This window comes from Petromyzon marinus, chromosome 1 (genome assembly GCF_048934315.1).
Source record: "Petromyzon marinus isolate PM22_M1 ecotype Great Lakes invasive population chromosome 1, UKy_Petmar_22M1.pri1.0, whole genome shotgun sequence".
NCBI lineage: Eukaryota > Metazoa > Chordata > Hyperoartia > Petromyzontiformes > Petromyzontidae > Petromyzon > Petromyzon marinus.
This window is the reverse complement of record NC_133667.1, coordinates 28635404-28662202: the sequence shown is the minus strand read 5'-3', so window position 1 is coordinate 28662202 and position 26799 is coordinate 28635404. Positions and strand designations below refer to the sequence as shown.

General features: G+C 40.0%; 1 protein-coding gene across 5 annotated transcripts; it reads right to left on the bottom strand.

Annotated features, from left to right (window-relative positions):
- Positions 1 to 1314: 1314 nt before the first annotated feature.
- On the bottom strand, positions 1315 to 26342 carry NAXE (NAD(P)HX epimerase). Of its 5 annotated transcripts, none has more exons than XM_032947792.2 (9): positions 26236 to 26342; positions 22575 to 22702; positions 21433 to 21546; positions 17421 to 17510; positions 13933 to 14041; positions 5213 to 5323; positions 3369 to 3482; positions 2859 to 3006; positions 1315 to 2004 (listed from the first exon to the last, which is right to left on the bottom strand). In XM_032947792.2, the coding sequence occupies exons 2-9, from the start codon at positions 22661 to 22663 to the stop codon at positions 1802 to 1804; spliced, it is 978 nt and encodes a 325-aa protein (XP_032803683.2). In that variant the 5' UTR covers positions 22664 to 22702; positions 26236 to 26342; the 3' UTR covers positions 1315 to 1801. The 5 variants fall into 5 exon arrangements, with proteins under 5 accessions (XP_032803683.2, XP_032803721.2, XP_032803692.2 ...); XM_032947830.2 differs by lacking the exon at positions 26236 to 26342 and adding an exon at positions 25956 to 26174; XM_032947801.2 differs by lacking the exon at positions 26236 to 26342 and adding an exon at positions 25704 to 25726.
- Between the last annotated feature and the right edge of the window lie 457 nt (positions 26343 to 26799).

The following is a 26799-nucleotide window of genomic DNA, read 5'->3' as shown; positions in this document are numbered from 1 at the left end:
CGGGGCTCTCTTTTCTGTCCGTGGGGTGGGTGGGTGAGCGAGTGAGTTTGTTGTTGAGGATAGAAGCTGGGCAAGCAATTGGGAGGCCACAGTGGGAGGGGTGGGTCAGGGCTTTGGGGGTTCGGGGGAGGGTGGAATAGGGTGTCTGGGTTTGAAGGAAATTGTACGCTCAAAACAGCGCGCGGACGCACGCTGAGGTTTTTCGTGCGAGGACGCGTCAGTGCCAGCGTGCGCGTCACGCGTCACTTTGCGCGCTTACGCATTTTCCTTAATTACGGTGCTGACGGTTTTCTCAGAAATCACGCCAGGTTTTCTTTTTTTTAAAGAAACCATTAGATGACGTTGTAACATCATTTCACGTATTTAGATCGGTCCAAATTAGACTGCTTACAAAATACGCCGAGTGGTGAAACAAATATATAAGAGTTGTGTTCTTTTTAAAAGTGTGTTTTGTGGAAATACACAAGTGTTATTCGGTTATAAGGGCTTAAAGCAACTGAAATCCTGCAGGATGAAAACATGGGTTGTTGTCTTCAGGGGAAACCCCCCACGGTGCCATGGCACGAGGCCCCTTTTGCACCACACACCTGCCGTTGGCTGTTGCACCCAAGCCAGGACTTCTAAATCCATCCACTTTTTAAAGCTGTTCAGCAGATGCGCAGGATACGGGCGAGACTCTTTATCGCCATCCAAAAGTATGCACCGCTGCAGATACAAGCAGCAGATTCGGCTGGAGGCTTGCGCTTAAGTTACATTCCGTAACGAGCCGCCGAGGTTAAAGCACGACACATTTGGCGACACGCGGCAAAATTAAAATAAAACCGTGGTGTTCGTTGTTGAAATTGTGTGCATTCCCGTATTGGTGACTTAAACTTCAGAAAAAAAAACATAACAATAGGTTAATAATAAACCAAATATTAAATATGCTAGTAGAAAAAACAATAGTACTGTCAATGCTTTCCAACATACAAAAATGGCAAACATTTGCTCATATATTATCCAAATAGGTGACATCAGTGTTAATTGCTACATCTAAAAAAGCTCATACGTTGATTGAATATTACAATCAAACCTAATACTGTGTAATGAAAACTACTGAAATGAATTAATGAAAGTTATATAGAATAGGGCTAGCATTTACACATGAGCATTACGTTGACTGGATTGTCACTGTTGCATCTGCAACCAAAGAATAAACTAACATTCCACTTATATTAATCAAGAGGATTAAGAAAGTCACTCAATTAAGATTTAAAAATGAAAAAATGAACACGACTGCATGTCATGAAAGGAATGCCTCAAAAACTTCAACACTGATGTCTTACACATTTATTTTGCAATTTAGAATACCACAATTAAAGACTATCATTCCATGATAGATTATTCTTCACAATTCTAAACAAATAACTACCAAAAAGCAGTTGCAAAATAAAATACTCTATAGCAATGAAACATCTCGAATGCTGCATTTACAGTCTGTAGACCCTTAGAAACCACAGCAAATTGAGCCATACAGCTGTCGAAATACAATACAAAATAATAACTCGGATTTAAAGCACATTGCAAAATGCTGATAACACAAACGTACGGAACCTGATACAGATCTTGCATTAACAATGTCAATAATAATTGGTTGGCTAGTACTGTGAAAAAGAAGTTCAACACGCATACAAATAAAATCCTAGCCTAAGTGGCTTGATAATCTTTCATTTTACGATGCATTTAATTACAATCCTTATTTCGTGACCTTGAAATAAACCTGAAAGTTGTTTTGTTTGTTATATACTGCTACCAGCAACGACTAGAGAAGAGACAGGACACAGCTCGTGCCAGGGTATTCGGGGAGGGTGAGGTTGTACTTCCTAGCCAGATCGGGCGGGACGAAGCGGCCGCCCAAGAAGTGGTATTTCCCATGGAAATGCCGTGCGGCTCGCTTGGGTGCCGTCAGTGAGATGAGCATCTGCGGTTGAATTCCGTCCGGATTACCCGCCTCCACGTCCCAGCCTTCAGCATGAAAGATAAAACAAAGCAGACAGATTACATTGCAGGAGGGCTTGGGCAGTTTTCATTTGGCAGCCTGAATGTTTACGGAATATGTCGAGTACGAATTATATTTAAGTAAAATACAAAACTCTTTTATGAGACCTCCTTTTGCCAGTAACAAGATTTAGGAATAGGTTTTTACCCTTTTAACTGGCACAAAAACTGACACCTTTATTCAAGGCATCATGTTTGCAATAACCACAACACAAGCGTACGCCTTTTGGCGTCTTCTGGTCCAACACCAATGGAGACTAGGCTCTAAGAAAAGCCGTCTCGGGTGTGGACCAATAAAATTCAAGGACAGTGCATATTATTATCAGAGTTGTCCTTTTTGTTTGCATTTTGACTGCTTGTGTTGTGGTTATTGCAAACATGATGCCTTGAATAAAGGTGTCAGTTTTTGTGCCAGTTAAAAGGGTAAAACCTATTCCTATACAAAACTCTTGTTATTTAAATGGCGACCATATCGAAGGAAAACGCCACATCCATGTCCGCAACTAAATAATAACATTTAGCACGAGAGCAGATTCAATCGGCTTTTGGCTGGACATCGAACAAAGACGGTCACCGCATCGCACACTTTCAGATGCGCTTCTGTGGCCGTCTGGAATGCTCTTCCTTCAAATATTAGGAAGCCACTGGAGCTATACATTTTTAAATTTAGATTAAAAACGAATGTCTTTAGAACTGATTAGCACAGTTGGCAATGTATGGTGCGAAAGACGTTTAACATACATACAGTCACGGGCGTTTTTAAGATACTCAGACACGTGTTTATATTAGATTAGTGAGACAACTTTGAAAAGCGATGGTACCTGAAGGCACGTCAATGCTGATAATGGGCATGTTGACCTGCTTGAGCGTGGTCAGAATGGTCCCAAACGGTTCGCGTACCTCCCCAGAGAAACTGAACCCAAAAATAGCATCCACCACCAAGCTGTAAGCATCATTCAGCAGCTGCACCTGCAAAATAATAAGTTCGATCACAGCCTCCACAAGCATGGTTTTTTTATGTGTAGCACGATGTCATTTGTCACGTGCTGACCAAGCCATTCAAACTAATCCTTGGGGATCGAGTCTCTGTGCATGTTAAATGTGTCACACTTGTCCATGATCATGTGGAAGACCTAACTAGGTTCACCAAGCACTTACAAGTGTGCTTATTAGTGTGATGACATACTTCAGCCGGTATGTCTATTGGTGTAAACATTCATTAAAATGACAGCAGCGATGACTGAAGCGTGCAAGGGTAAAGCCATGCTTGTGCTCTTTAGCCCAGCGCAATGTGGGGAAGCTTTCTGGTGTATTCATGTGAAACACCCCACCTGTGTTGGCAGGTATGAGAGAAATGGGATGTCCATCCGCTCGCATTGTGTTGTTAAAGCTTGGAAGAGAGGCTTGTTGGGACGTTTAGGATAGAAAATTGTTGGTTCATATCCCTGACACAGAGTAACACATGCATTCTTTGAAAAAACAGGTCTAATGAAATTAAACAATTCTCATATGCTACTGTGATTTATAACAAACCAAACCTTGCTTGTGTGGTTTTTTAAAATATAGAAAATGTACGATTAACGGCAATATTTTTCCACATTTTATTATTTGACTTGAAATAAAGTCAAGTGTGGCTTTACTCCCAGGATAATTGTTGCAACAGTGCAGTTCAAGGCCATGTTTTTTAATTCATAAGAGGATTAACAAAGAGATCTGATATGCTCGACTAGTGCCAGCGACGTCTGGTTTTGAAGCGGGCCTCTATAAATGACTTCTAGACTTTGGCAACGCAGCCACACAGTGAAAAAACCATACGCCAATTACTCTGCAGCATGTGCAGTGTTCTAGGGTATCCTGAAGTGCACCCATTGATAACTCCTCATCGATGGATGTTAAAACAAAAAAAATATATGATCCCGATGCAAGGTTCTTGTGTTTTTCCTTTTTAAAATCTTAGATCATAGTTTTTAGAAGACAAGTCACTTAGGTGGCGAAAGATACATCGAAACAACATGCTGCAGATTGCGTGAACGATCACCAAAATAAACAACAGCTGCTTGGTGTTGTCTTTCCTGCTACTACTCTGTCCAAGCCATCTAAACTAAAGGAAGAGTATACAGACATTTTTCACATTTCTTGGTGATGTCAAAACGCTGAATGGAAAACTAAAGTTGGGCTCTATATGTTTAATTTTCGAAACTTTTTGACTACCCCCTCGTGTACTCTATATCCCAATTTCCAAAAATACAATGGATGTATTCTTCTAACATCTTGAGCATACAGCATATGGGAATACGCAACATGTATTCACCATTATATTAATACACTTATTATTTTGAACGTTAAGCTACAATTTTGAGTGGTAAAGTAGGTTTCTGATGAGTCTGTCCCTTTTGAGTGTTGTAAACTAAAGTTTATGCTCATACTGGAGATAATTCAAAGTATGACGAAAATGACAAATAACTGTATACACAAGGAATGTCTTTCATGTTTTACTCCGGTATTTTATCCCAGTACTTTGCAAAATATATGCAAATTAATCAAATGATTCATACTTGACCTTTTTCTAAAGTAAACTGTCACATGGAATTTACCTTCATATTAATCCAACATAATTGGTGCATTAAATGCATGTATAAGAGGCATTTTAATTTGCTTGCCTATACCAGGTAATAGAGAAAATTATCGACACAAAGTTGGCCCAATAATTTCGCGGCCTAACCCAAAAACCAACTACTGCAAACATCTGCATTTTGTTTTAACTTCCACCAAAAGTAGCTCTTTGGGGAACAAATGTTCAGCCTATACAAATACTGCAATTGGATGATTAATATAATTGGATGCAAAGCACATTATATGTTACATCTCATGTGGACTGTCCTGAAATTCCTGGAATGGATCATTGTGCTAAACTTTGTTCAGCTGATACCAGCTTAATAACCATTGCTACAGTCTGCATTATAGACTACCAGTACAATCACCAAACTTAATAGCCAGGCTACAGTCTACATTATAGACTGCCAGTACACTCACTCCGATTAAGAACCAGGCTACAGTATTCTTTTTAGCTTTTTATTCACTTTAGATTTTTTTTCTATATACGTGGCTGTACTGAAAGAACCAAAGAATATGATATCAAACATTGCATTTCGCATGAAATCAAAAAAATACTTACAAAGAGCTTGAGATGTCGGGCACATACCAGCCCATCTCCACCATTATTTCCTGGACCGCAGATGATGAGCAGTGTATGTTTCTTGGCAGGAAAGGTTTCCAGAGGGTATGCCTGTATGTAGCAACCATTATAGGACAACAATGTTAAACAATAAGAAAAATATTTAAAGAAATTGGAGAGATACAAAATCATGCAGCAGTATGTTCCAAAATATCATTAATATTGCGAATATATTTTAATTGCAGTCTTTACACTTATTTTGGGGGGTTTTATATTTGATAACTGACAAAAATGTGCATTGGTTAAAATAAAAGATCATAATGTAAGGTTTAATTTCTGACGTACGTACTATACCATTTACATTAAATGCGTATGCAATGGCAAACATCTATGAACTTGGGTGTAGACTACAGGAATCAATGTATTCATACCGCAGGTGACCCCTGAATTACGACGGCTCTACTTGTACGACCTTTCTTATAATAAGACCCCCACAGTAACGAACAAAACTCGTATCTACAACAGCCTAACGACTGCTACCGACGCCGAGTCGCCTGATGGCGCTGCTTTGCTCTTCCGCAGTATGCATATGTAGAGTATATCCCGACAGTCTGCAGCTGCGCCTAGAGCGAACGCATCTCTTTCACAACGCTCTTCACTTTTTTGTAAACTTTCTTCAACTTTTGAAAAAAGAAATCGCCTTTTGCTATGTATGAGAAGACATAGCACGTGCAGAAAAGTACTCAAGAATTTTCAAATGTTTGTTTTTACTTAACAAATGCTTGTAAAAGTTACGTTAAGTTGCAGTAAACATTTGTTAGGATTATCTTCATTTATTTTAGTGGTCAATTTTGGTATTTTAATGGTATATATTTTGGGTTTCCAGGAACGGAACCCCAATGTATAACCTTGCACCTATGGGAGACGAGGGTTCGACTTACAACGGCTCCACACGTGACCGTCGTTCAGGACCAATGAGGTCGCAGGTGCGGGAGTCGCCTGTATCTTAGAAAAAGAAGTGTTTCTGGCTTGCTGGCTGCCTGCCTGGTGCTGGGTGGTGACGTCACCACTCACAGCTGCATAATGACGTCACTGTGCCAGGAACATAATATGACAAGGTATCACAGCGTCATTTTATACCGCATGTATCTGACGCATGCAAAACTAGTTCGTACCTGTTACCAAGAGAAATACAACAGTATGGAGTTGAGATAAACACGTTGTTCCTTTGTGCTTTCAACAGCAGTCTTACACACTGGCTGCATGAACCCTATTGATAAAAAGTGCACAATTATTAAATAGGAAGGAACATATGGGCCAACGATTCATAATGTTTTGAAAGTCTGAGAAAAACAGAAGCACATGAAGAACAATAACCGCTAAAAAGCTTAAAAAATAATTTTAATTAAAAGCAGAAATACTGTTGATAGCTAATCATGAACAATTAATTAAGACTCAACAATTTGTAGTGCACTGGAGATTTCCGGCTCGATAATGCACGTGACCAATCTGAATCAAATGAAAGTTAAGGTCCAAAAATATCAAATATACCAATTATTACCAAACTTGTATATGTTTCCTGCATACCATGACATTTTTTTATAAAATGGATTTCAAATGCAGCTAAAATTCGAAATTTTTAGTGTTCTAATTTGTCTTATACATATTCTTTGGGCCTTTCGGTAAAGCCATGTAGACAGAACAACTAATAAAAATAATAACAATATGACGACGTTTCGATTCCAACACAAGCAATCGTCATCAGGTGAAAAATATAGCGGGAGAGCTGCTGAGAATATATGGTGGGAGCGCTGCTAAGGCAGGGAGTTATAAAGGTTTGAGATGGGTGTAGCCCAAGGGTCAGTGGGCGGGGCTAGAGATGAAATTTGCATGTAAATGTAAGATCGGAGAAATCTTGACAAACGAAGCGGTGGGGGTGGCCATTGTATTGTGAGAGATTAGCATGTAAATGTAAGAAATTTGCTTGTAAATGTAAGCTAGAGAGAGCTAAAAAAGGAACATCGCCACATGGAGGTGGAAAAGGATGGCAAGCCGCCATTTACTAATATAGCTAACGGTGGCTGTGTTAGTGAAAGTAACTCAGAGAGTCGAAAATAACTGCTAACATAGGTAGGTAGGGAGGGAACATCACAGCCAGTAATGACCTAAACTGGTTAATAGCGTCCTTCCAGTGATTGCTGAGTTTGTACCCATCTTCTCGGTTGAAATTGTGTCTGTGTTTATATATCTGGATGGCTTCATGAACGAATAATTGCTTATAGCCAGTGGGCTTGCAGAGTACCCTCGTCTTCCTTAAATAATTATCAAATAGAGCAAGTCAAGATCTATAAGTATCTTGGGGTCATCCTGGATTCAAAACTGAATTTTGAAGATCACATTGATTATATTGGTAAAAAGACAAATATAAAAAATTGGTTTTCTGTATCGACACAAGCACTGCTTCCCCCCAATGTTCCGTTTGGAATTGATAAAAGCTACCATACTGCCTCTACTTGACTACTGTGAAATCGTGAATAAATCAGCCCCAAGTACTGTACTGAAGAAGCTTGATTCCATCTATCACTCGGCCTTAAGATTTACATTGAACTGCCCATATAGGACTCACCACTCTGATCTCTACATTGCATCAAACTTAACATCTCTTAATGTTCGACGGCTTGTGTACCAGACCTTATTTATTCACGATGTACTTACAAAAAAATCCGCAGACTACCTGCTGGATCTCCTCTCTGTTTCAAAGAACAAATTTGACCTCATGTCTTCGCTCATTTACCAGCTTCACATTCCCTATTACCGTACAAAAACTGGAGGAAGGGCCTTTGCTATTGATGCCCCCAGGGTCTGGAATGCTATTGCCAATAAACTGCAACTTGAATCGCTACCAATGAGATCTTCTCTCAAAACTGCTCTAGAGGAGTTGTACACCCCTAGCTGCCACTGCTATTCATTGGCGTAAAATAAAATGTTTAGCTCCGGATGACACTGCAAAGTATTATCTGTATTTTGATTTAGCGTGCTGATCTTAAAGGTGCATTGAAAAATTTGATACTCTGACTGATGGTTCTGTTGTTGTGGAGTAACTCATGCAGCCAGCTATGGCTCTAGGATTTGGTGTTACATGTTATTTATGTAGTTTATTGTAAAAATTCGGTCACAGTCCCTATGATCACTGTTACGTTGCAATTATGGCGTTATTTTTTGGTGATTTCAAAACGTTTATTGGTTTAAACATGTTTGTTTTGTTGTAGAACGGAATTAGATTGATGGCCTTAATCTTAGTTTTCTTGTGGTTGTTGTTGTTGTTGTTTGACTTGCATCCCACTGGGATTTTTTGCACACAGCGTCGGTGCTTTTTTTCAGGAATATTTTTGCTGTTTATTTCATAGATTTTCTGTTTGCACAGTTACATAGTCACTTTAAGATGTTTTCTTGTTCGTGTTTTTGTTTTTTGTTTGTTGTGGTTGCACCCGATTCAAGAGCCGAATGGCTCACAGGGCGATACCAAAATAAATAAACTGAAAAATAAATTAACTGAACTGTCTTGGCAAAATCAATTTCGTGTGTGCCCACAACGTTAAAACAATGATCAGCGATGGCTGAGGTATTGGTCCTACCGTGTTTCAGATCTGCCTTCTGTTCACGAACCCGGTCCGAGACATGTCGCTTAGTTTCCCCAATGTAACTGCTGCCGCAGACACAGCTTAGTTTGTAGACACCGGGGTATTGTATGTCGGGGATGACATCCTTCACAGATGGGATAAAATCACAAATTTTATGTACTGTGTTGAATCGTACCTGGATCTTGTGTTTGCTCATGATTTTGGAAATATTTTTGGTGACCCCTGCTATGTATGGCAAGGTGATGGTTTTGATTGGGTCCTCAGATGGTTCTTTCCCAACGGTTGGGGTTATAGCTTTACGGATTGTGTAGTCTGAAAATCTATTCTTCTTGAGGGCTTGGTGTACGTGTTCCAGTTCACTGGCTAGGTGGTGATGGTCGGAAATACATCGAGCTCTATGGTGTAGAGTTTTGATGAGGGAATTATTCTGGGATGGATGGCGGGAGTCAGGTTTTAGGTAGGCATCCGTATGGGTGGCTTTCCTGTAGACAGTGTCCCATTGAGCCATCAGGTCTCTTTTAGATTAAAACATCCAAGAATGATAATTTTGCCATCTTTTTCCAACTCCATGGTGAATTTGATGGCTGTATGTATGGAATTGATGTGGTTGAAGAATTGGTCCAGAGCTAATAGGCCATGTGGCCAGATAACTAACGTATCATCTATGTACGTATCTCTCCGTGCCTCTCTCATCTCCTTCCTTTGTCCCCTCTCACCCTCTTCGTTCCCAATATTCAGTCTCTTTCTCCGTCCCTCATTCCATGTGTCAAATCCTGTTTTCAGTCCTTCTCCTTCCTTGCACCACTCCACACTGGAATACACTTCCCTTGTAGCAGTCCCCCTCCTTAACCTTCTTCCATTCCTCTCTTAAAGCCTCACCTTTTTCTCTATTGCCCATTCTCTTCCTCTTCCCTCCCCTCGCCACTCCACTCCTTCCCATCGCTCCCTTACCCTTTCGTGATCACTAAGCACCCTCTATCGCTGTCACTCATGCCTCAATCCATATACGCTGCCGTCAACGACATCATTCCAATCTGTCATTATTTTGTAAGCTATGAATGAAGGTCCCCTATAAATTAGATTATATGTATTTGCTTTATATTTTCCTCTGTAAGTTATATGGTAAGGGGAACACTTTCCCACAAGTTATGAGAGGAGATGATCATATTACAGCCAAATGCTTACTTTCAGTTGGAATTTATCCAAATTAAGTAAAAAACGATTTAGGTGTTTTGTGCAGTCATTTTTTTCACTGGAATTAGACCATCAACTCAATACACTTGAGAACCCGGTTAAATGATGGGTGGCTTCCCAGAAGATTCAAACCCAGGATCTCAGCAATGTTGGGTAGCACTCTGACCTCCGAACCATCTATTTGGCAGCCTCATGAATGTAAGTTTAAAGTGTTTTGTTCGTATTGTTTTTCAATCAATGTGTGGGATTGACAGTCTTACGGACCCATTGGGGATATACCATCCTTAGACAATGTATGGATAAATATTTTTCCATTGAAAACTTTCTTTCCATAATAGTTGACTTGTCCCACCTTGTGACAAGCTTCATGCGAGCATGTATTACAATTTCACATGTAGAGTACAAAGGACATAGTTTTCCCCAATCACTTAGTTTCTGTTTCCAAAACAAATAACACAATCTTTCACCACCATGAAAGCTTTTCTTAAACATAATTATAGCTGCAACTAAATTAGAATAAAATGTTTTTTTTATAAAAACACTATATGAATTAAATGTCAACGAGCGAAGGGTGTTTTTGTTTAAAATCATACGCAGCACAAACAAGTTTCACAAGCTTAGGGGGAACAAAAACAAAATGAAAGAATCTGCATGTTCTGTTTTTTTCACGATGCGTCGACAAAACTTAGACAGATGTGTAGTCATGTGCATGAAGGATGGAGACATACAGCGCTTAGCGGAAACACATGCTTGTGCCATCATTCGGTGAAGCCCAAAAAAAAAACACGTTCTACGGAAACATGGGTTTATCCTGAGAAATGAATCTGAAAATACCATGAAATATTACTGTGGACAAATAGCATGTTTATAAATACATACATTCACATCATTTCATGATCAGACATATTGACAACTGATGTCAAAAAGTCATACATAAAAAAACATAACTATCACTTTCAGAAGGAAACTCAATGTCATTGGAACAGATTCCAGAAAGGAAACATGTCCACAGTCATTCATTCTCACAACACTGTGTTCTGCACTAAATCAATAAAAGAGTAACATTTTGTCACAGGTTGCACACTTGAAAAATGTTTTTTAGCCAGAGAGAAAAGGAGCTGTGACAAAGCACATGAAGATACCACACTTCCCCATGTGTGCTCCCCCCCCCCAACCTTAACCTCAAGTTCACCGTCATCACATAAAAAAAACCCTGTTCTTGTGTTTATCGGCGAAAGTGCAGCTGCCTGAATGTCACTCACAGGGAACACCCAGATAAGCCATTAAAATTACCTGCAGAACCTTTAACTAGAACCCTACATGCCATAATGTTTAGAAACTTTCTGCAGTCACTGATATGTATGTGTATGTATAGCAAAAACAAAGATCCCCTGTATAGTATAGCCTTTTACAGCAAGTGCTGTGAGCTGCACGATTGGGCCGATGGCTAACACCATGCCCGGCCGCCTTTGTCTCCCCAGTGCTGATGTGTAAGCACCACACCAGGTACCCATTAAAGGGTGAGTCCACCTAGGGGAGGCCCAGGATTGTTTCAAATATTCTCCAGTTATTAGTCGTCAATCGAACTTGGGTCACCGAGTTCTTACAGTAGTGCACTATGCTTCCGGTCTCCGTAGATGTATGTATAGATGTATGTTTACACATACACAACAGGAGCTGCCAAAAAGGTTTGAGGACGCTTAAATATATCTAACTGACTATGACAGGTACTATATATGCATGTGTAATGATCCAGCAATTCAGCGGAAAATATTTCATTATGTATACGATATACATATTCAATTGTGTGCATGAAAACCGCTGTGTTCAATTTCACATATGATGCATGTAATGACAAAAATGTGACCCTTACAACCATTAGTGCTAAAATGCTCCACAATGTTGAAAAACACTTAGATTTTTTTTAAAACAAATTACTACCCAAAATTGTAACCATTTGTTGAATTACGAGGTATGAAAATCGCTACGAAACGATTAAGCTTTTTTCAAGAGACATGTCTTAGTTTAAATAAAGAGGGGGGGTGAAGGGAGGGAAATTACTTGATGGCTCCTTACATGAAGTGGGAAATGTGAATGATTAATTTTAAACTCCCCAGTGTCAGTCCGTCATCACCGAGTATGTGATGCATGGTGAGTGGAAAGTGGTGAATGCCAGTGTCTGGTGAGTGTCAATTAAGTGGTGTCTGCCAAGTGTTAGGTGGTTGTCAGGTGAGTATATATATACAATTGTGAGTGATAGGTGAGTGCCATGTGAGTGGTATGTGTCAGATAAAGGTGAGTGTCTGGAAAGTGGTGTCTGGTGAGTGGTGTCGGTGAGGAGTACATGTAAAACAGAGACAAGTAAAGAAACGTGCATTAATGTTAGTGATTGTTATAATACTGTGTGTGAGTACGTTTCTGATATTCTGAATAGATTCTCACAACATTTAAACTATCCATCAAGGTATATGAAGGATGGCAAGAACACATTATACACTGAACCATAAAGCTAAAAACGAGAAAGACATTCAACACATAAATACATCACCGGCCTTTCCTGGTTTGTTTTAGATGTAGGCTGTTAGACAATTGTGAATTTAATGTAATTATTTTTAAATAAGCAAATAAACACTACAATTAGTCTATCTTACACATGCAATGTAATGCAGGTGTTTGTTTCAGCCTTTAGTAAATCCGAGGAGCAGCTCTAGATGTGTGTGCAATCATAGGATGCAGAGCTTTACCTGAATACTCGCTATATATGTGAACAAAACTGGCAGTGATTTTCTATTGAGCTATAGTGTCATAAGGTGCATGAACACAATTCATAAACCCTAACCATATACACAAATAATATATTTTTTAAACCTATTATAATACTGAAAGACTCTCAGTAAACAATGTTTCTGATTTTCAAATAAACCCTAATATGGTGTTGGTTTCATCACAAAACAATTTCCTTGTAATGCAGCACATAAGAGACGGTCAACATCCAATAATTTCCCTCTTTCTCTAATTTACAATTGCGTCAGACTGGTTATTAGAGTACAGCCAAGTGAGAACATCTGCAAATGCGCTAATGCCTTCGTACGCAGTCATCACATTTTTTTGTATCACATCTGTTTGTAGCCTGCAGATACTATTGTCTGCAAAGTATTTGGCAAAAGTTTAACTACGTCACATTTGCTACAAACACCTAACCACAAATCTGTTAATGGACTACTAGACTATCAGCTAGAACCATAGCCCGATTGGACTGACGTACTAAATATGGCACATGCCTCCCATTACATCCGCAAACACGCACAGATTTACGCACACGTATTCACGCACACACCGAAGACAAACACACATTTAGCTATATCTATTTCAATCAAGCATGGCATTGTGGAATATTTTACAATAAAACCAGTGGGATGGAGTGTTAGATCAGTCGTCTTGCGCACTGTCATACGAACCTGGAAACCTAAGTTCAATTCCTGGCCATGGCTCGCACCAATTGCAAGGAATATCTGAACCAGTCCCAGAACCCCCTGCACCAACCTGCACTAACCAGCCTGGTAAAGTATGGTCAAACAACCAGTCTGGTAAAGTATGGTCTAATTTGGCTAACAAAGTCTAAAATGAAAAACTATAGACACTTAATTAAAACAAATGTATTAATAATTGAAAAATGGAAAGTCAGACACACAATTACCTCCTCTATACTGAAGGTCAGTACAGAATTGGATGGCTGCTTCTCGGTTTACAAGTCCCTTATTGCTTATTTGAAAGTCAACCACTGGAGAAAAGCCATTAAAAGCATTGCAAACAGAATTAGCAGCATGGCTACTTGATACGATGTCAGGGTGGTCATGGACAAAGGAAATATTAACTATAATTGACCTTGGCGATGGCAGTGGCACAGCTGAGACCGGCAAGTTCCATGAGCTGGTCTACGCTGAAGTGATACTCGTTGAAGAGCTCTTGATCAATGGCTTGGGCCTCCTCTTGGCTAATGATGGGGATAAAAATGGACATGTAGAAACAAATTCTTAAATCAGTAAAACATGCACAACAAGTGAAACATTTTAAGTGTACCTTTTGTAATGGCACTTTAAACGAAGTATAACATTCTAGATTTGAAGCTTTCATGACTGCAAGGATTCATACTCTTTGGTTTTATTCGGTAAAGTCACGTAGATAAAATAAAACAAAATAAAACAATGAAATCACGACGTTTCGGAGGCAACACAAGCTTCCGTCTTCAGGTGGAAAAGTCAACGCAGAATATCTGTGTTGGGAGCACAGTTCAGAGACGACCTTGGATTATATAAAGGTTAAGGGAGGGGGGAGGAGTCAGTAAGGGGGCGTGGGTGGGTGGGAGGGCTGGGCTAAGCAGCCTTTTGATAGAATTCTGCGGGTAACACCCACTTCTCAAAGCTCACATCAAAGGGCCACCCCGATGTGGGCTCACATCAAAGGGTACCCCGGTGCGAGCTCACATCAAAGGGCTCACATCAAAGGGCCCCTCGATGTGAGCTCACATCAAAGGGTACCCCGGTGCGAGCTCACATCAAAGGGCTCACATCAAAGGGCCCCTCGATGTGAGCTCACATCAAAGGGCTCCCCGATGCGAGCTCTCTGTGAACGCGATCAAAGGGCACTATGATATTCAACCACTGAGGAATGGCTGTACAAAAATTGAAAGGCAGCTAACGTTTGACTTGATTTAAAACATCTTTCCAGTGATTACTCAATTTGAAACCATCCTCTCGGTTGAAGTTGTGTTTATGAGCTCGCACCGGGGGACCCTTTGGTGTGAGCTCACATCGAGGGGCCCTTTGATGTGAGCCCTTTGATGTGAGCTCGCACCGGGGGACCCTTTGATGTGAGCCCACATCGGGGGGGCCCTTTGATGTGAGCTTTGAGAAGTGGGTGTTACCCGCAGAATTCTATCAAAAGGCTGCTTAGCCCAAGCCTCCCACCCACCCACGCCCCCTTACTGACTCCTCCCCCCTCCCTTAACTTGTATATAATCCAAGGTCGTCTCTGAACTGTGCTCCCAACACAGATATTCTGCGTTGACTTTTCCACCTGAAGACGGAAGCTTGTGTTGCCTCCGAAACGTCGTGATTTCATTGATTTCATTTATTTTGTTTTATTTTATCTACGTGACTTTACCGAATAAAACCAAAGAGTATGAAGTATAATATTGTTTATTTTATTTTAAGCAATTCGTCAATCTACTGCTGGATAAATCCCTCCCGATGCCATGGTCATCGGGGTTATTTAACCATACTTCACCATTATGATCAATGCGAGTTGGTGAAGGGAGGAAGCAGGATTGGTTTATATATCAGTCACCACTGATGTCAGGTGTGGTTGGGAATTAAACTCTCGTTGGTGAGAAATAGCGCAGTGTGCCCAGCAATGAGCCACTGTTCCACCCCAAAACTGTGCAACTATTTAAAAGTTATTCTCAAAAAAAGTTGCTATATATTCAAACATTACATTTTATGCTTAAAAATCATATAACTACATCTATTGAAATCATTTTATATTCGAGATTGAAGTACAAATAAAATAACTGAAATGTTTTTTCATAATAGTGTAAGCACATTTTAAAGAGACTTAGGAGTCTCTTGTAATAATGCTGGGCTACATATTTAGAGAATGACTCATTTGGAGCATAGAAGTCTGAACAAGCATGGAAGCTGATATGACAAAAACGACAGCTGGCAATACCATTCGCTGAACACAAACTACGGTAGTATATTGTTAATACATTCCTACTACAGGGCAAATAATCTTTTCCGATTTGATGCTATTATAGGTGTTTTTTTTCCCGCACAAATCACTCCTTTTTATCCGGAGCGGGTAATCGAAGTTAAACATGAATAGGATGAAATTGCCTCCATTTCTGGGTCACTCTACTTGCCTCACGAACAAAAGGCTGAATTTAGCACTTCCAAGAGACCACTTGTGGGTGACTTTTATCCATGCATAGGCGTGAAATTTAATGTCATGGTTCTTATCCGAGAATAGGCTCGAATAGGAATAACTGTTATGCGAATCATACGATTTTACATGGATCGATTTGGAGGCATGGATATGATTATAGGGTAATAGGTATACAGAGGTCTCACTGTACTTTAATGTTAATTCGATGTAGGCCTTTCTATACTATATAGGTTGTGAGCCTTATTTGACCATACCTCACCGCACTGGGTCAGTGCTGGTTGGTAAAGGCAGGCAGCATAGATGGTGGAGCATAGAAGTCTAGTATAACAGAAATAATCTGCCCCCTGTTGCCCCCTACCTAACCCTGCAAGACTTGTGACAACCTGCTTGTGTATGGTGGCTATTCTTCCAGGTACTAACCTGCTTAGCTTCTGAAAACTGACAAAATCGGGCACATTATGGGTGCTTTGGTAATACCTCATTACGTCTTCAATATTCAGCCAAACAGTAAAAGGTGCTGCTCTGTGCACATCTAATTATATACCATTGAATGCAAAAAAATTCTCAAGCATACCACCAAGACATTGAATATCAAAACACTGAAAGTTGTGGAGATGTGTTCATCCAGCAGTGGATTAACAAAGGGGATAAAGATTTAAACTATCATCTTTAAATTTTTACAATTCATACAACATTAATGATCATTTATGATTACTGAACCCATTTTTATTGAATTCCAAGAGTCCCAAAGCTATAAGAGATAATTTTTTACAAGAGAACTATTCACAAGAGTCACGTTGAAGGGAAACAATAAAATAATAAAATATATATAAAACAATAAAAATTCTCACGACGTTTCGACCATAACACAAACGGTCGTCATCGGGTGTGAGAGTTTGTATTGTTTTATATATATTTTATTACTTTATTGTTTTATATATATATTATTATTTTATTGTTTCCCTTCAACGTGACTTTACCGAAAGAGCCAAGAATATTCACAAGAGACATACATGAAAGAACACAAAGCTCCAGGTGTGTGTTATCTTCAAAGGTTGTTTCATCAGTCACTGACAAACAGCAATCGCAAAATATACAATAAGCTTTATTTGTGAACAAGGACGACATCGCTCTTTTCATATAATGTGCTATACTGTTTATGACAAATTACTCACAATATGAAAATGTTATATCATTTTCAGGAAGGTTAAAGCAATCTTCATCAAGATTGTATTTAAAGTATTATTTATTATTTCATACACAAGCCATCAGTAGTTATTAAAAAGCTCAAACTGTATTAGCATGACTTTACGTAATAAAATAAACATTCATTTTTATATTTCATTACACAATCTTTTACGATAAAATCTACCTTTATTAACTAGGACATTTATTTTTTGGGAAACTGTCATGGTTAGTAATTTCCTTACCTGATATACGTCACCTCAGGAGCCATTTCCTCCTCGGTGCGAGAAAACTTGGACGAAAACTGTTTCATGCCGGTGAAACGTGTACGTCTCCTATCAGCCGACGAAGATGTTCAAGTAAGACTATCTCTCAGAGAGATGCTGGCTATGTCTGGCGAACGATTATCTGGCTATCCTGACGCAGCAAGAAGGAAAACCAAAAATAACCCAACAACACCTGCGCACACTCTCACACCTCTCAAAAATATCAGTGTACAATATACAGCCAATTTTGTGTAGCATTAACCAACGTGTGGATTACCTCGGCACCTCAAAACACACACGGAGCAGCCTATATGTTTTATGAATTCGTGGGAAAAAACATTAATGAATGTTTCGTGGAAAATTACAACTGATAATCGAGTGCACAATTTTAATGCTTAAAAATGAAGCGTACCTGCTAACATTGCAAGTCATGTGGTACCATCCAAGATGCAATTATGGCATGTAAAGCATAACAATTAGACTACATCCCACTTGTGATCTAAAAGGTTGCAGCCAAGGGCCCCATTGTTCGTTTCACTTTAATTAGCACTCGTTCAGTTCAAGCCACGAGTCGCAGCTTATTAGCTGCTGGAGTAAAGTGCCCCGCAAAAATGTTATCCTTTACAAGCTACACTGACCCGTAACCTGGGAAACATCCATTAGGAGCAATTTTCTCACACATATCTGACCTTGTCAGAGGTAAAAAAAAAAAATCCATTTGCTTGAACATCGTCTATGCATTTACCAAGGCAACAGGTATTTGTTGATATTCTTGGTTCTTTCGGTAAAGTCATGTAGGTAGAAAATAAAATAAACAGATAATAAAAAAAAAATTGAAAATAATAAAAGCAAAAAACCCACGACGTTTCGATCGCAAACACAAGCAGTCTTCATCAGGCGGAGAGAAAAAAAAATACTTGACAGTTATCTGATGTCCTGTCTACTTGTGGTCATACAGTATTTCAATTTCCTCACAGTAACATTGAAAATATTCTGAAATATGTAAGCAAAAATTGTAATTATTTTAAGAGAAAATTGGAAGGTTCCTCAAACCGAAGACGGTTTATTCTCATAATTTTAGTTGAACTGGATTACACTGATAGCTGCAGAAACAGCAACTTCACTGCCAATATTTACTATAATAGTACAACATAAATTGTATTAATACTAAATTTAATTAATGTTTTTTTATGCATTTGAATTGCACACATCAATATACAAAATAAAACCCATCATCATGACTGCTCACGAGGGAGACTGAAACATAAAAACGCATCACAACATTATAAACAGTGTTACAATGAAAATGACTACTATTATAAAAGACGAATCAGTCTACAAATTGGCCTGGTTGTATCTGCGTTATTGAAATACAGTATTATACTGGACAACAAAATACTCTACACATTCATCAATAACACTGCTTTAAAATAACAAAATATACCATAGGTGATATTTTGAGCAATGGCTCTTTAAGGCAGTGTGATTGACGAATATGTTGAGTTTCTGGTGTTTATACTTGTGCACCAGAGCCACTGCTGAATCACCAAATAATTTGTTACACTGAGTGGTGGAATGACACTGGCTCCCATCTTCCTCACTATATCATTAACATAAAGAGTCCTCTGCAGCCCCCTGAAAATCCAAAAAGGCAACCACTGCATCTGTGCCTACCGATGGATTTCTGGCAAAGGAAGGGCTCCAGTAAATGGCTATAAAAAGCACAATCCTGACATCCTCCATTGCTTAGATTGTGTACTCAATGAGAGACCCCTTCAGGCCAACTACATTTGAAATAAGTACCTGATTCTACCAATCTCTGGACAGAGTATTGAGGCAGAAGTAGTAGTGCATGACTGGCAGCCACAAAATACAGCACTAAAGCAAACAAGAGCCAGGACACAAGTGTGCTTTAGAACAGCTTGGCAATAGTGGCTTCAAGACTTTTAATGCAGGTTTTAAAAAAATGTATATGATTTTATGCATGCCAGGGCCTTACATGTTTGACAAACACATTAAATACTGTATGTCCTCAGCTATTTTAGATTACTCATAAAACTGTACATGGTATATGGGCCACGAACTTGTTACAGAAATAAAACACACGGAAATAAACTTCGTTCCCCAGGCATAATGTGAGGTGTTCTAGTTCTGCTTTAGAAACAACCACCTAACATTCTCTATTGGGAAACCTTTAGTCAGCTCTCTGGACAAAACTGCTGCCTTGTGGTGCAATTTACAAGGTAAGTGTTTGCAGTTGTACTGCTGGCAATATGTTTTATTGGAAGTATTTATTTTTGTGCAGCTGCTGAAATATAGTTTGGAAACAATTATTTCAGCAATGACAGAGTACAATTCTCACACATGGATGGGAAATGCAATTTGCCCTGGTCAAACATTTCATGGGTATGAGACCATCTATCATAAACTACATCCTAACATTATGTTTTCACTAAATGTAAGTAAATGTTCACAAACACCAAAATGAATCCTTTTGAGCAACCCACTGCTGGATGAGTGAAGGCCTACCCATGCTGTGCAGGTAATGGGAGTTACTTGACTGTACTTCATACCATGCTGGTTATTGCAAGTTGGAAACATTAAAATAGATGTAGAAACGTAAGAAATAACTAATATTTCACATCTATATAAATTACAAAAGCAAAGAACTGGATGAAACAGATTGTTAAAGCCCACCCGAGGACATTTTTAAGAATAAGAAACGTATGAACTTGGGACAGGCATCAGAACATAAATAAATAATGGCCAGCTGTAATGTTAAGGGCTACATAATTTAAAATAAAATATGCCTCCAACATAACAGGCTATTTTAAAAGAAAAGTATGCATGGATAATTACCATATACAGCTTCCAATGTCAATTGTAACTGTGCAAAGATACAACCAACTACTGTTGCATGTGGCAGCAATTATGTGTACAATTTGTATAATAACAAAGTGTAGAATTCTCTATATGTATGGTCACCACGCTGAAATGTACAATTACCATATCCTACATTTTAGTTTTAATGTACATTAGTTATACTCCAAATTAAATAAAGGCAATACAAGCTTAACATTTTTTTGGCAAACTTATTAAAATATGGTAATCACTCCCATACTTTCATTAAAAAAATGAAGAACTTCAGTTTGCAGTGTAAGACTGTAGCAGCAGTACATTTGGATTCTAATTAAAAGAGGTTGTTATTAATGAGCGGAAAAAATGGAAGGGGAAACTATCATTTGATTTCCAAAAATTGAAAAAAAACATACAGCGCATTAATATTTTATGAAAAATCCTCTCGATAACTATACTAAATGTATTTATTTTGTGTATATAATATCCATAATTGTTTAAATACAAAAATGTAAGTACTTTGTTGCTAACAAAATGTGGTTATTGTGTAAAAGTTTATGTTAAGAATGTACGTATATGACAAAGTATTTTAAATATTTTAAGTATGGATTCTGAGCAAGCCTCTCATGTCAGTTGAGAGATCCAGTAAGCCAAAAAAATACAATATAAAAAAACGCGTTTTAAACCACATAATAAAAAAGTGTCAATATAAATTGAGATTTATAGTGCATTTTTGCACCGTGAGCCTGAACAAAAATGTTATATTGATGAAGTGCAGCATTGTTATTAATTTGTAACAAGCTGTAGGACCATTTCATGGGTTCTTTGATCTTCACTTGATGGCGTAAAATTATTTTCACCCTCATTTTCAAAGTGACATTGTGATGTATTAGCAGTGCTATAGTGATGTCATGCGCTTTGGAATAAAAAAAAGGAAAATTGGTATACTGTTCATGTCAGCTGATTCTTTGTAGCCAGGCATATAAAGCATGAGTACAATTACGACATAGCAATGTTATGGTTAAACAGCTGTGCTACCACTGATATTAATGTGGGGTTGTCACACGAGGAATGCAAGTTATAAATTATTGTACAGTACTGCAATTAAAAATCCTTTCCTTTCGGTTGAACTCACCCTAAATACTTTATCGTTTTGTCTGGAGTCTCACGCATGGTACCCTCGTCAGCCATGCTGCGTGCTTGTTCTGTCCACCACAGGTGCTGTCTGACGCATACAGGTAACTGGACCCTGGATTTAAACATAAGAATAACAAACCACAACAGCTGTGAGTAAAAATACAGCAAACACACCAAATTTAAATGGTGTGAATGCCGTGCAGTAAAACAGAAGTATCTTTAGCATATTTTTATTTTATACACACACAACAACATTTTCCACTATAAACATACACTTTTTTACAATCCAAAATAAGCACCAGTAAAATATTTCACGATCCCTAATAATAGTCTTTGGTTGTTTCGGTAAAGTCACGTAGATAGAAAACAACAAGATAAAAAACCAAAAACTCACGACGTTTCAATCGCAACACCAGCAGTCGTCACCAGGGGGAGAGATAATAAATCCACTGCTGCGTGTCAATGATGGGGTTTTAACCATACTTCATCATGCTCATCAAGACAGGTTGGTGAAGGGAGAGGGGCCCAGAAACAGTTAAAATATTACTTGCCACTGATGTTAGTTGTGGCTGTGAATCAAATCCAGGTCACCTCACCAGGATCATAGCAAAGTACGTGAACCACTGCGGCACTGTCCCCCCCCCCTCCAAACATCAATGGGCTGGGATAAAAAAGTGCATATTTTAAAAATTAAGTGCCATTCATAATAAAGGTTTTTGGGTTAAATCACGTAAGTATAAATGTGTCATAACCCTCCACCACCCGACACAGCATTAAGTGAGGCTGTGCCTTCCTGGCTGTGCCGAGTGGTGGAGGGTTATGGCACATTTATACTTACGAGATCTAATCCAAAAAACCTTTATTATGAATAATACTGATTTAAAGCTTTCGTGACCGCAGGAATTCATACTCTTTGGGTCTTTCGATAAAGTCACGTAAATAGAAAAATAATAGATCACGACGTTTCGATCGCAACACAGGCAATCGTCTTCAGGTGACTTTACCGAAAGACCCAAAGAGTATGACTAATACTGGTCGCGAAAGCCTATGCGTTAAATTAAGTGCCACCTTGGTGAACTTGGAAAATCACAATAGCAACCTAATACTGTAGCATTTTAAAGTCACGTCATATCATTGCACCTCGTCGAGTGTCTGATGGCGAGAGGGTGTGTGGCAGTTCGCCCAGCCACCAGCAAGCCGAGACTCAGAAGGCTTCGAACAGCCAGCATGTGGCGGGCAGGCACGGCACCAGAAAACTCACACAGCCTCTACCATTGCAACAAATACAAAAATACTTCAGATTAAATGGTGTGCACAGTGCAGCATCACTGCACATAACTGCTAGGTCTCCCATAAGTGTATTTATTAGCATTTTGGGAATTAGTACCAAAGGGCTTCCTATAAAATGTGAAATTTTAAGTAAAACGTGATGCAAATAAACATTTTGGAAAAGGATACATTTTCGTGGATCTCATTAATTTAAATGCACTGTACTCAATCATATTAGCCAAAACCATCAGGTTCCTATAAATTATATATAATGTATTTCATGTCCAGATGTGCATATTTTACGACACAACAAATATAAGTTTTATTTATTTTGAGATTGATAAGCTGCCATTTGAAACTAACAAAAGTGCATTGTTATTAAAGTAATAAGTGCTGAATAAGATTTGCATTTATTGGGTGCTTAAAAGGCCCAGCATTTCAAACCGTTGTTCATCACATCTCATTTCAATAATTGCAATATCCAGCCGTAGTTTTCTTTTCATTCTGATGGGCCCTCTCGTGACAGCTGTCCCTGTGTGGTACAAAGTGACGCAATACCTGACTGCAAGCGGGCATTCGTCTGTCAGTGGCTGGGCGATGTTGCAAGTATTTTTTTTTAAGTTTGGACCATAATGCTTTGCACGCATGGTCTCCTCCTTTTCTGTCACGGGATTCTTGACGTCCACAGTGATATACGACGTGTATTGGTGGTTAATACAGCTGCGGTATTAACCAGGGCGGCCGGAGGTTTGAACCGCAAAACCTCAGAAACAAGCGGAGAATGTGCTACCGCTCGACTATGTCACTGCATCACATCCAATCAAAAGATTGCATCATCCATCCATAGAGCTAATCTGTGTTCAAAAGAGGATGTCTTAAAGATGTTAAAAATGTATAATAGCAGAAAACGACAATCTGCAGGCATCTAGATTTTACGTGATATCCCCAGAGAAACCATACTGGTTTGCACAATGTTTTGACATGCGTTGTCTGGAGTTGTTTTTTTTTTAAACTCACACACAATAGGATTCACCAACAGGTAGATTTGCACTACGGTAATTAACACAGGTTTCCTTCGAAAAATAAGACTTTTAATTCTCAAGGATACCTCCCGAATGTAACGAGTTGCCAATTGCGCTTTGTTGCACCACTGCCAACGCAGGCATCCCACCCCCAAAAAATATATAAATAATAATTCTCAATTTATTATGAATGAAGAAGTTTCGTGCACAATGCACCGTTGTTATTTTTATTGACTCTTCACAAACAAACGCGGAGACCGCCGTGAGCGAGTCGATGCTGCCCTCTCGTGGAATTGAAAGCGGCAAAGCTCATCAGCCACGACCGCGGCATTCCCCAACAACAACAACCACCACCATCACCAGCATCATCATCATCACCACCATCATCATCACCACCATCATTATCACCACCATCCATCATCATCATCATCACCACCATCATCACCACCATCATCATCATCACCACCACCATCATCACCACCACCACCATCATCATCACCACCATCATCACCACCACCATCATCACCATCATCATCACCACCATCATCATCATCACCATCATCATCACCACCATCATCATCATCACCATCACCACCATCATCACCACCACCATCACCACCACCATCATCATCATCACCACCATCATCATCATCACCACCATCATCATCACCATCATCACCACCACCATCATCACCACCACCACCATCATCATCACCACCATCATCACCATCATCACCACCACCACCATCATCACCACCACCACCATCATCACCACCACCATCATCATCACCACCACCATCATCATCACCACCACCACCATCATCACCACCATCATCACCACCACCATCATCATCACCACCATCATCATCATCACCATCATCACCACCACCACCATCATCATCACCACCACCATCATCATCACTACCACCATCATCATCATCACCACCACCATCATCATCACCACCACCACCATCATCATCACCACCACCACCATCATCATCATCACCACCACCATCATCATCACCACCACCATCATCATCATCACCATCATCACCACCACCACCATCATCATCACCACCACCATCATCATCACTACCACCATCATCATCATCACCACCACCATCATCATCACCACCACCACCATCATCATCACCACCACCACCATCATCATCATCACCACCACCATCATCATCACCACCACCATCATCATCATCACCATCATCATCACCACCACCACCATCATCATCACCACCATCATCACCACCACCACCACCATCATCATCACCACCACCATCATCATCACCACCATCATCATCACCACCACCATCATCACCACCACCATCATCATCATCACCACCACCATCATCACCACCACCACCACCATCATCACCACCACCACCACCATCATCATCATCACCATCATCATCATCACCACCATCATCACCACCATCATCATCACCATCATCATCACCATCATCACCATCATCACCACCACCATCACCACCATCATCACCACCACCACTACCATCACCACCACCATCATCATCACCACCATCATCATCACCACCACCATCATCATCACCACCATCATCATCACCACCACCATCATCACCACCACCACCATCATCATCACCACCACCATCATCATCACCACCATCATCACCACCATCATCATCATCACCATCATCATCACCACCATCATCACCATCATCATCACCACCACCATCACCACCATCATCACCACCACCATCACCACCATCATCACCACCACCACCATCATCACCACCACCACCATCATCATCACCACCATCATCACCATCATCATCACCACCACCATCACCACCATCATCACCACCACCACCACCATCATCACCATCACCACCACCATCATCACCACCACCACCATCATCTCTCTCGGGTCAACGTGCAAAGCGCCCTGCCCAATACGTACTTAAAAAGACAACCCACCCCCTCGCACCTTTCTCGTCGGGCGCGCTGAACGTCTGTGTTTTGTTTTTAACAAGAATGACAAAGTTTAAAACGCCGCTGTTGCCTTTGCCGTAGTACCGCAACGCGCTACTGTAGTAAATGTCACAGACGAGGTGGGGGGTGGGTTGGCTACTACTACTACAGTATCCACGGCTTCACTCGCGCTAACGCAGCAGGCCTTGTGTACAATTAGAACCTTAAAGGGGTACTAACAGTTAAAAGGTGAACGCATTTTACGCACGTTGGGGTCCACTTCGCTAAAGGCGTTCACTTTGAGACGTGCAGCGACGGATACATTCACAACCTCAGCTTCGAAGGGCACCCACCGACCACATTAGACACGAGGGCCTTTACGTGTAAGTTAATAGTAGGGGACGGCACGAATTCACCAACGATTCCGCGTTAAACTTTCGTGTGTTTTTTATATCTATCTGTGTGTGTGTGTAAGGAATAGTCAACTTGCGACTGTGATGTCGCAAATGCGTTGGTAAGGTGAGGTTGCCCGCCCCAACTAAACTCACCGTCACTCTCTCTCTGGCTGGATGTCTGTGTGAAGCACAGTCACTTGCTCGGTATTTTCACCGTGGCCGGTTGCAGCGCACCGACACTAGATGGCGAAAGACATTCCAGAAGTTGATGCTGATATTCTTCAGCGCGTTTTAAGACGACGCTTTTTGGTGGTGGTGGTTGTTGTTCTTGTTGTTGAGTTAACAATTTGGACACGGAGTCCCTCCAGCATTTCGTACGACGGCTTGTGCCGTTCCGTCTCGTGTGAGTGGCATGCAGTGGGGAAAAAAAACCGGAGTAGCCTTGTGGAAAAAAAGCCAATCTATAGGGGATAACACTCAAAAGGTTCGCACAGATGAATTCGATTAGCCCCTTTGCGTAGTGCGATATTTTCTAGGCACCTTGAACAAAAGTTTGATGTGAGATCCACAAAACTTTTCCCCTGTATGGAAGGCATTACAGTATTAATATCGAGGCTTGATTCAGATGTAAGATGTATGGCCTGATTTTAATTTTAGTGGAAATGCAGCTTTGTTTCCTTTCACTTGAGCTGTTTTTTTTTGACTGCCATCAATGCA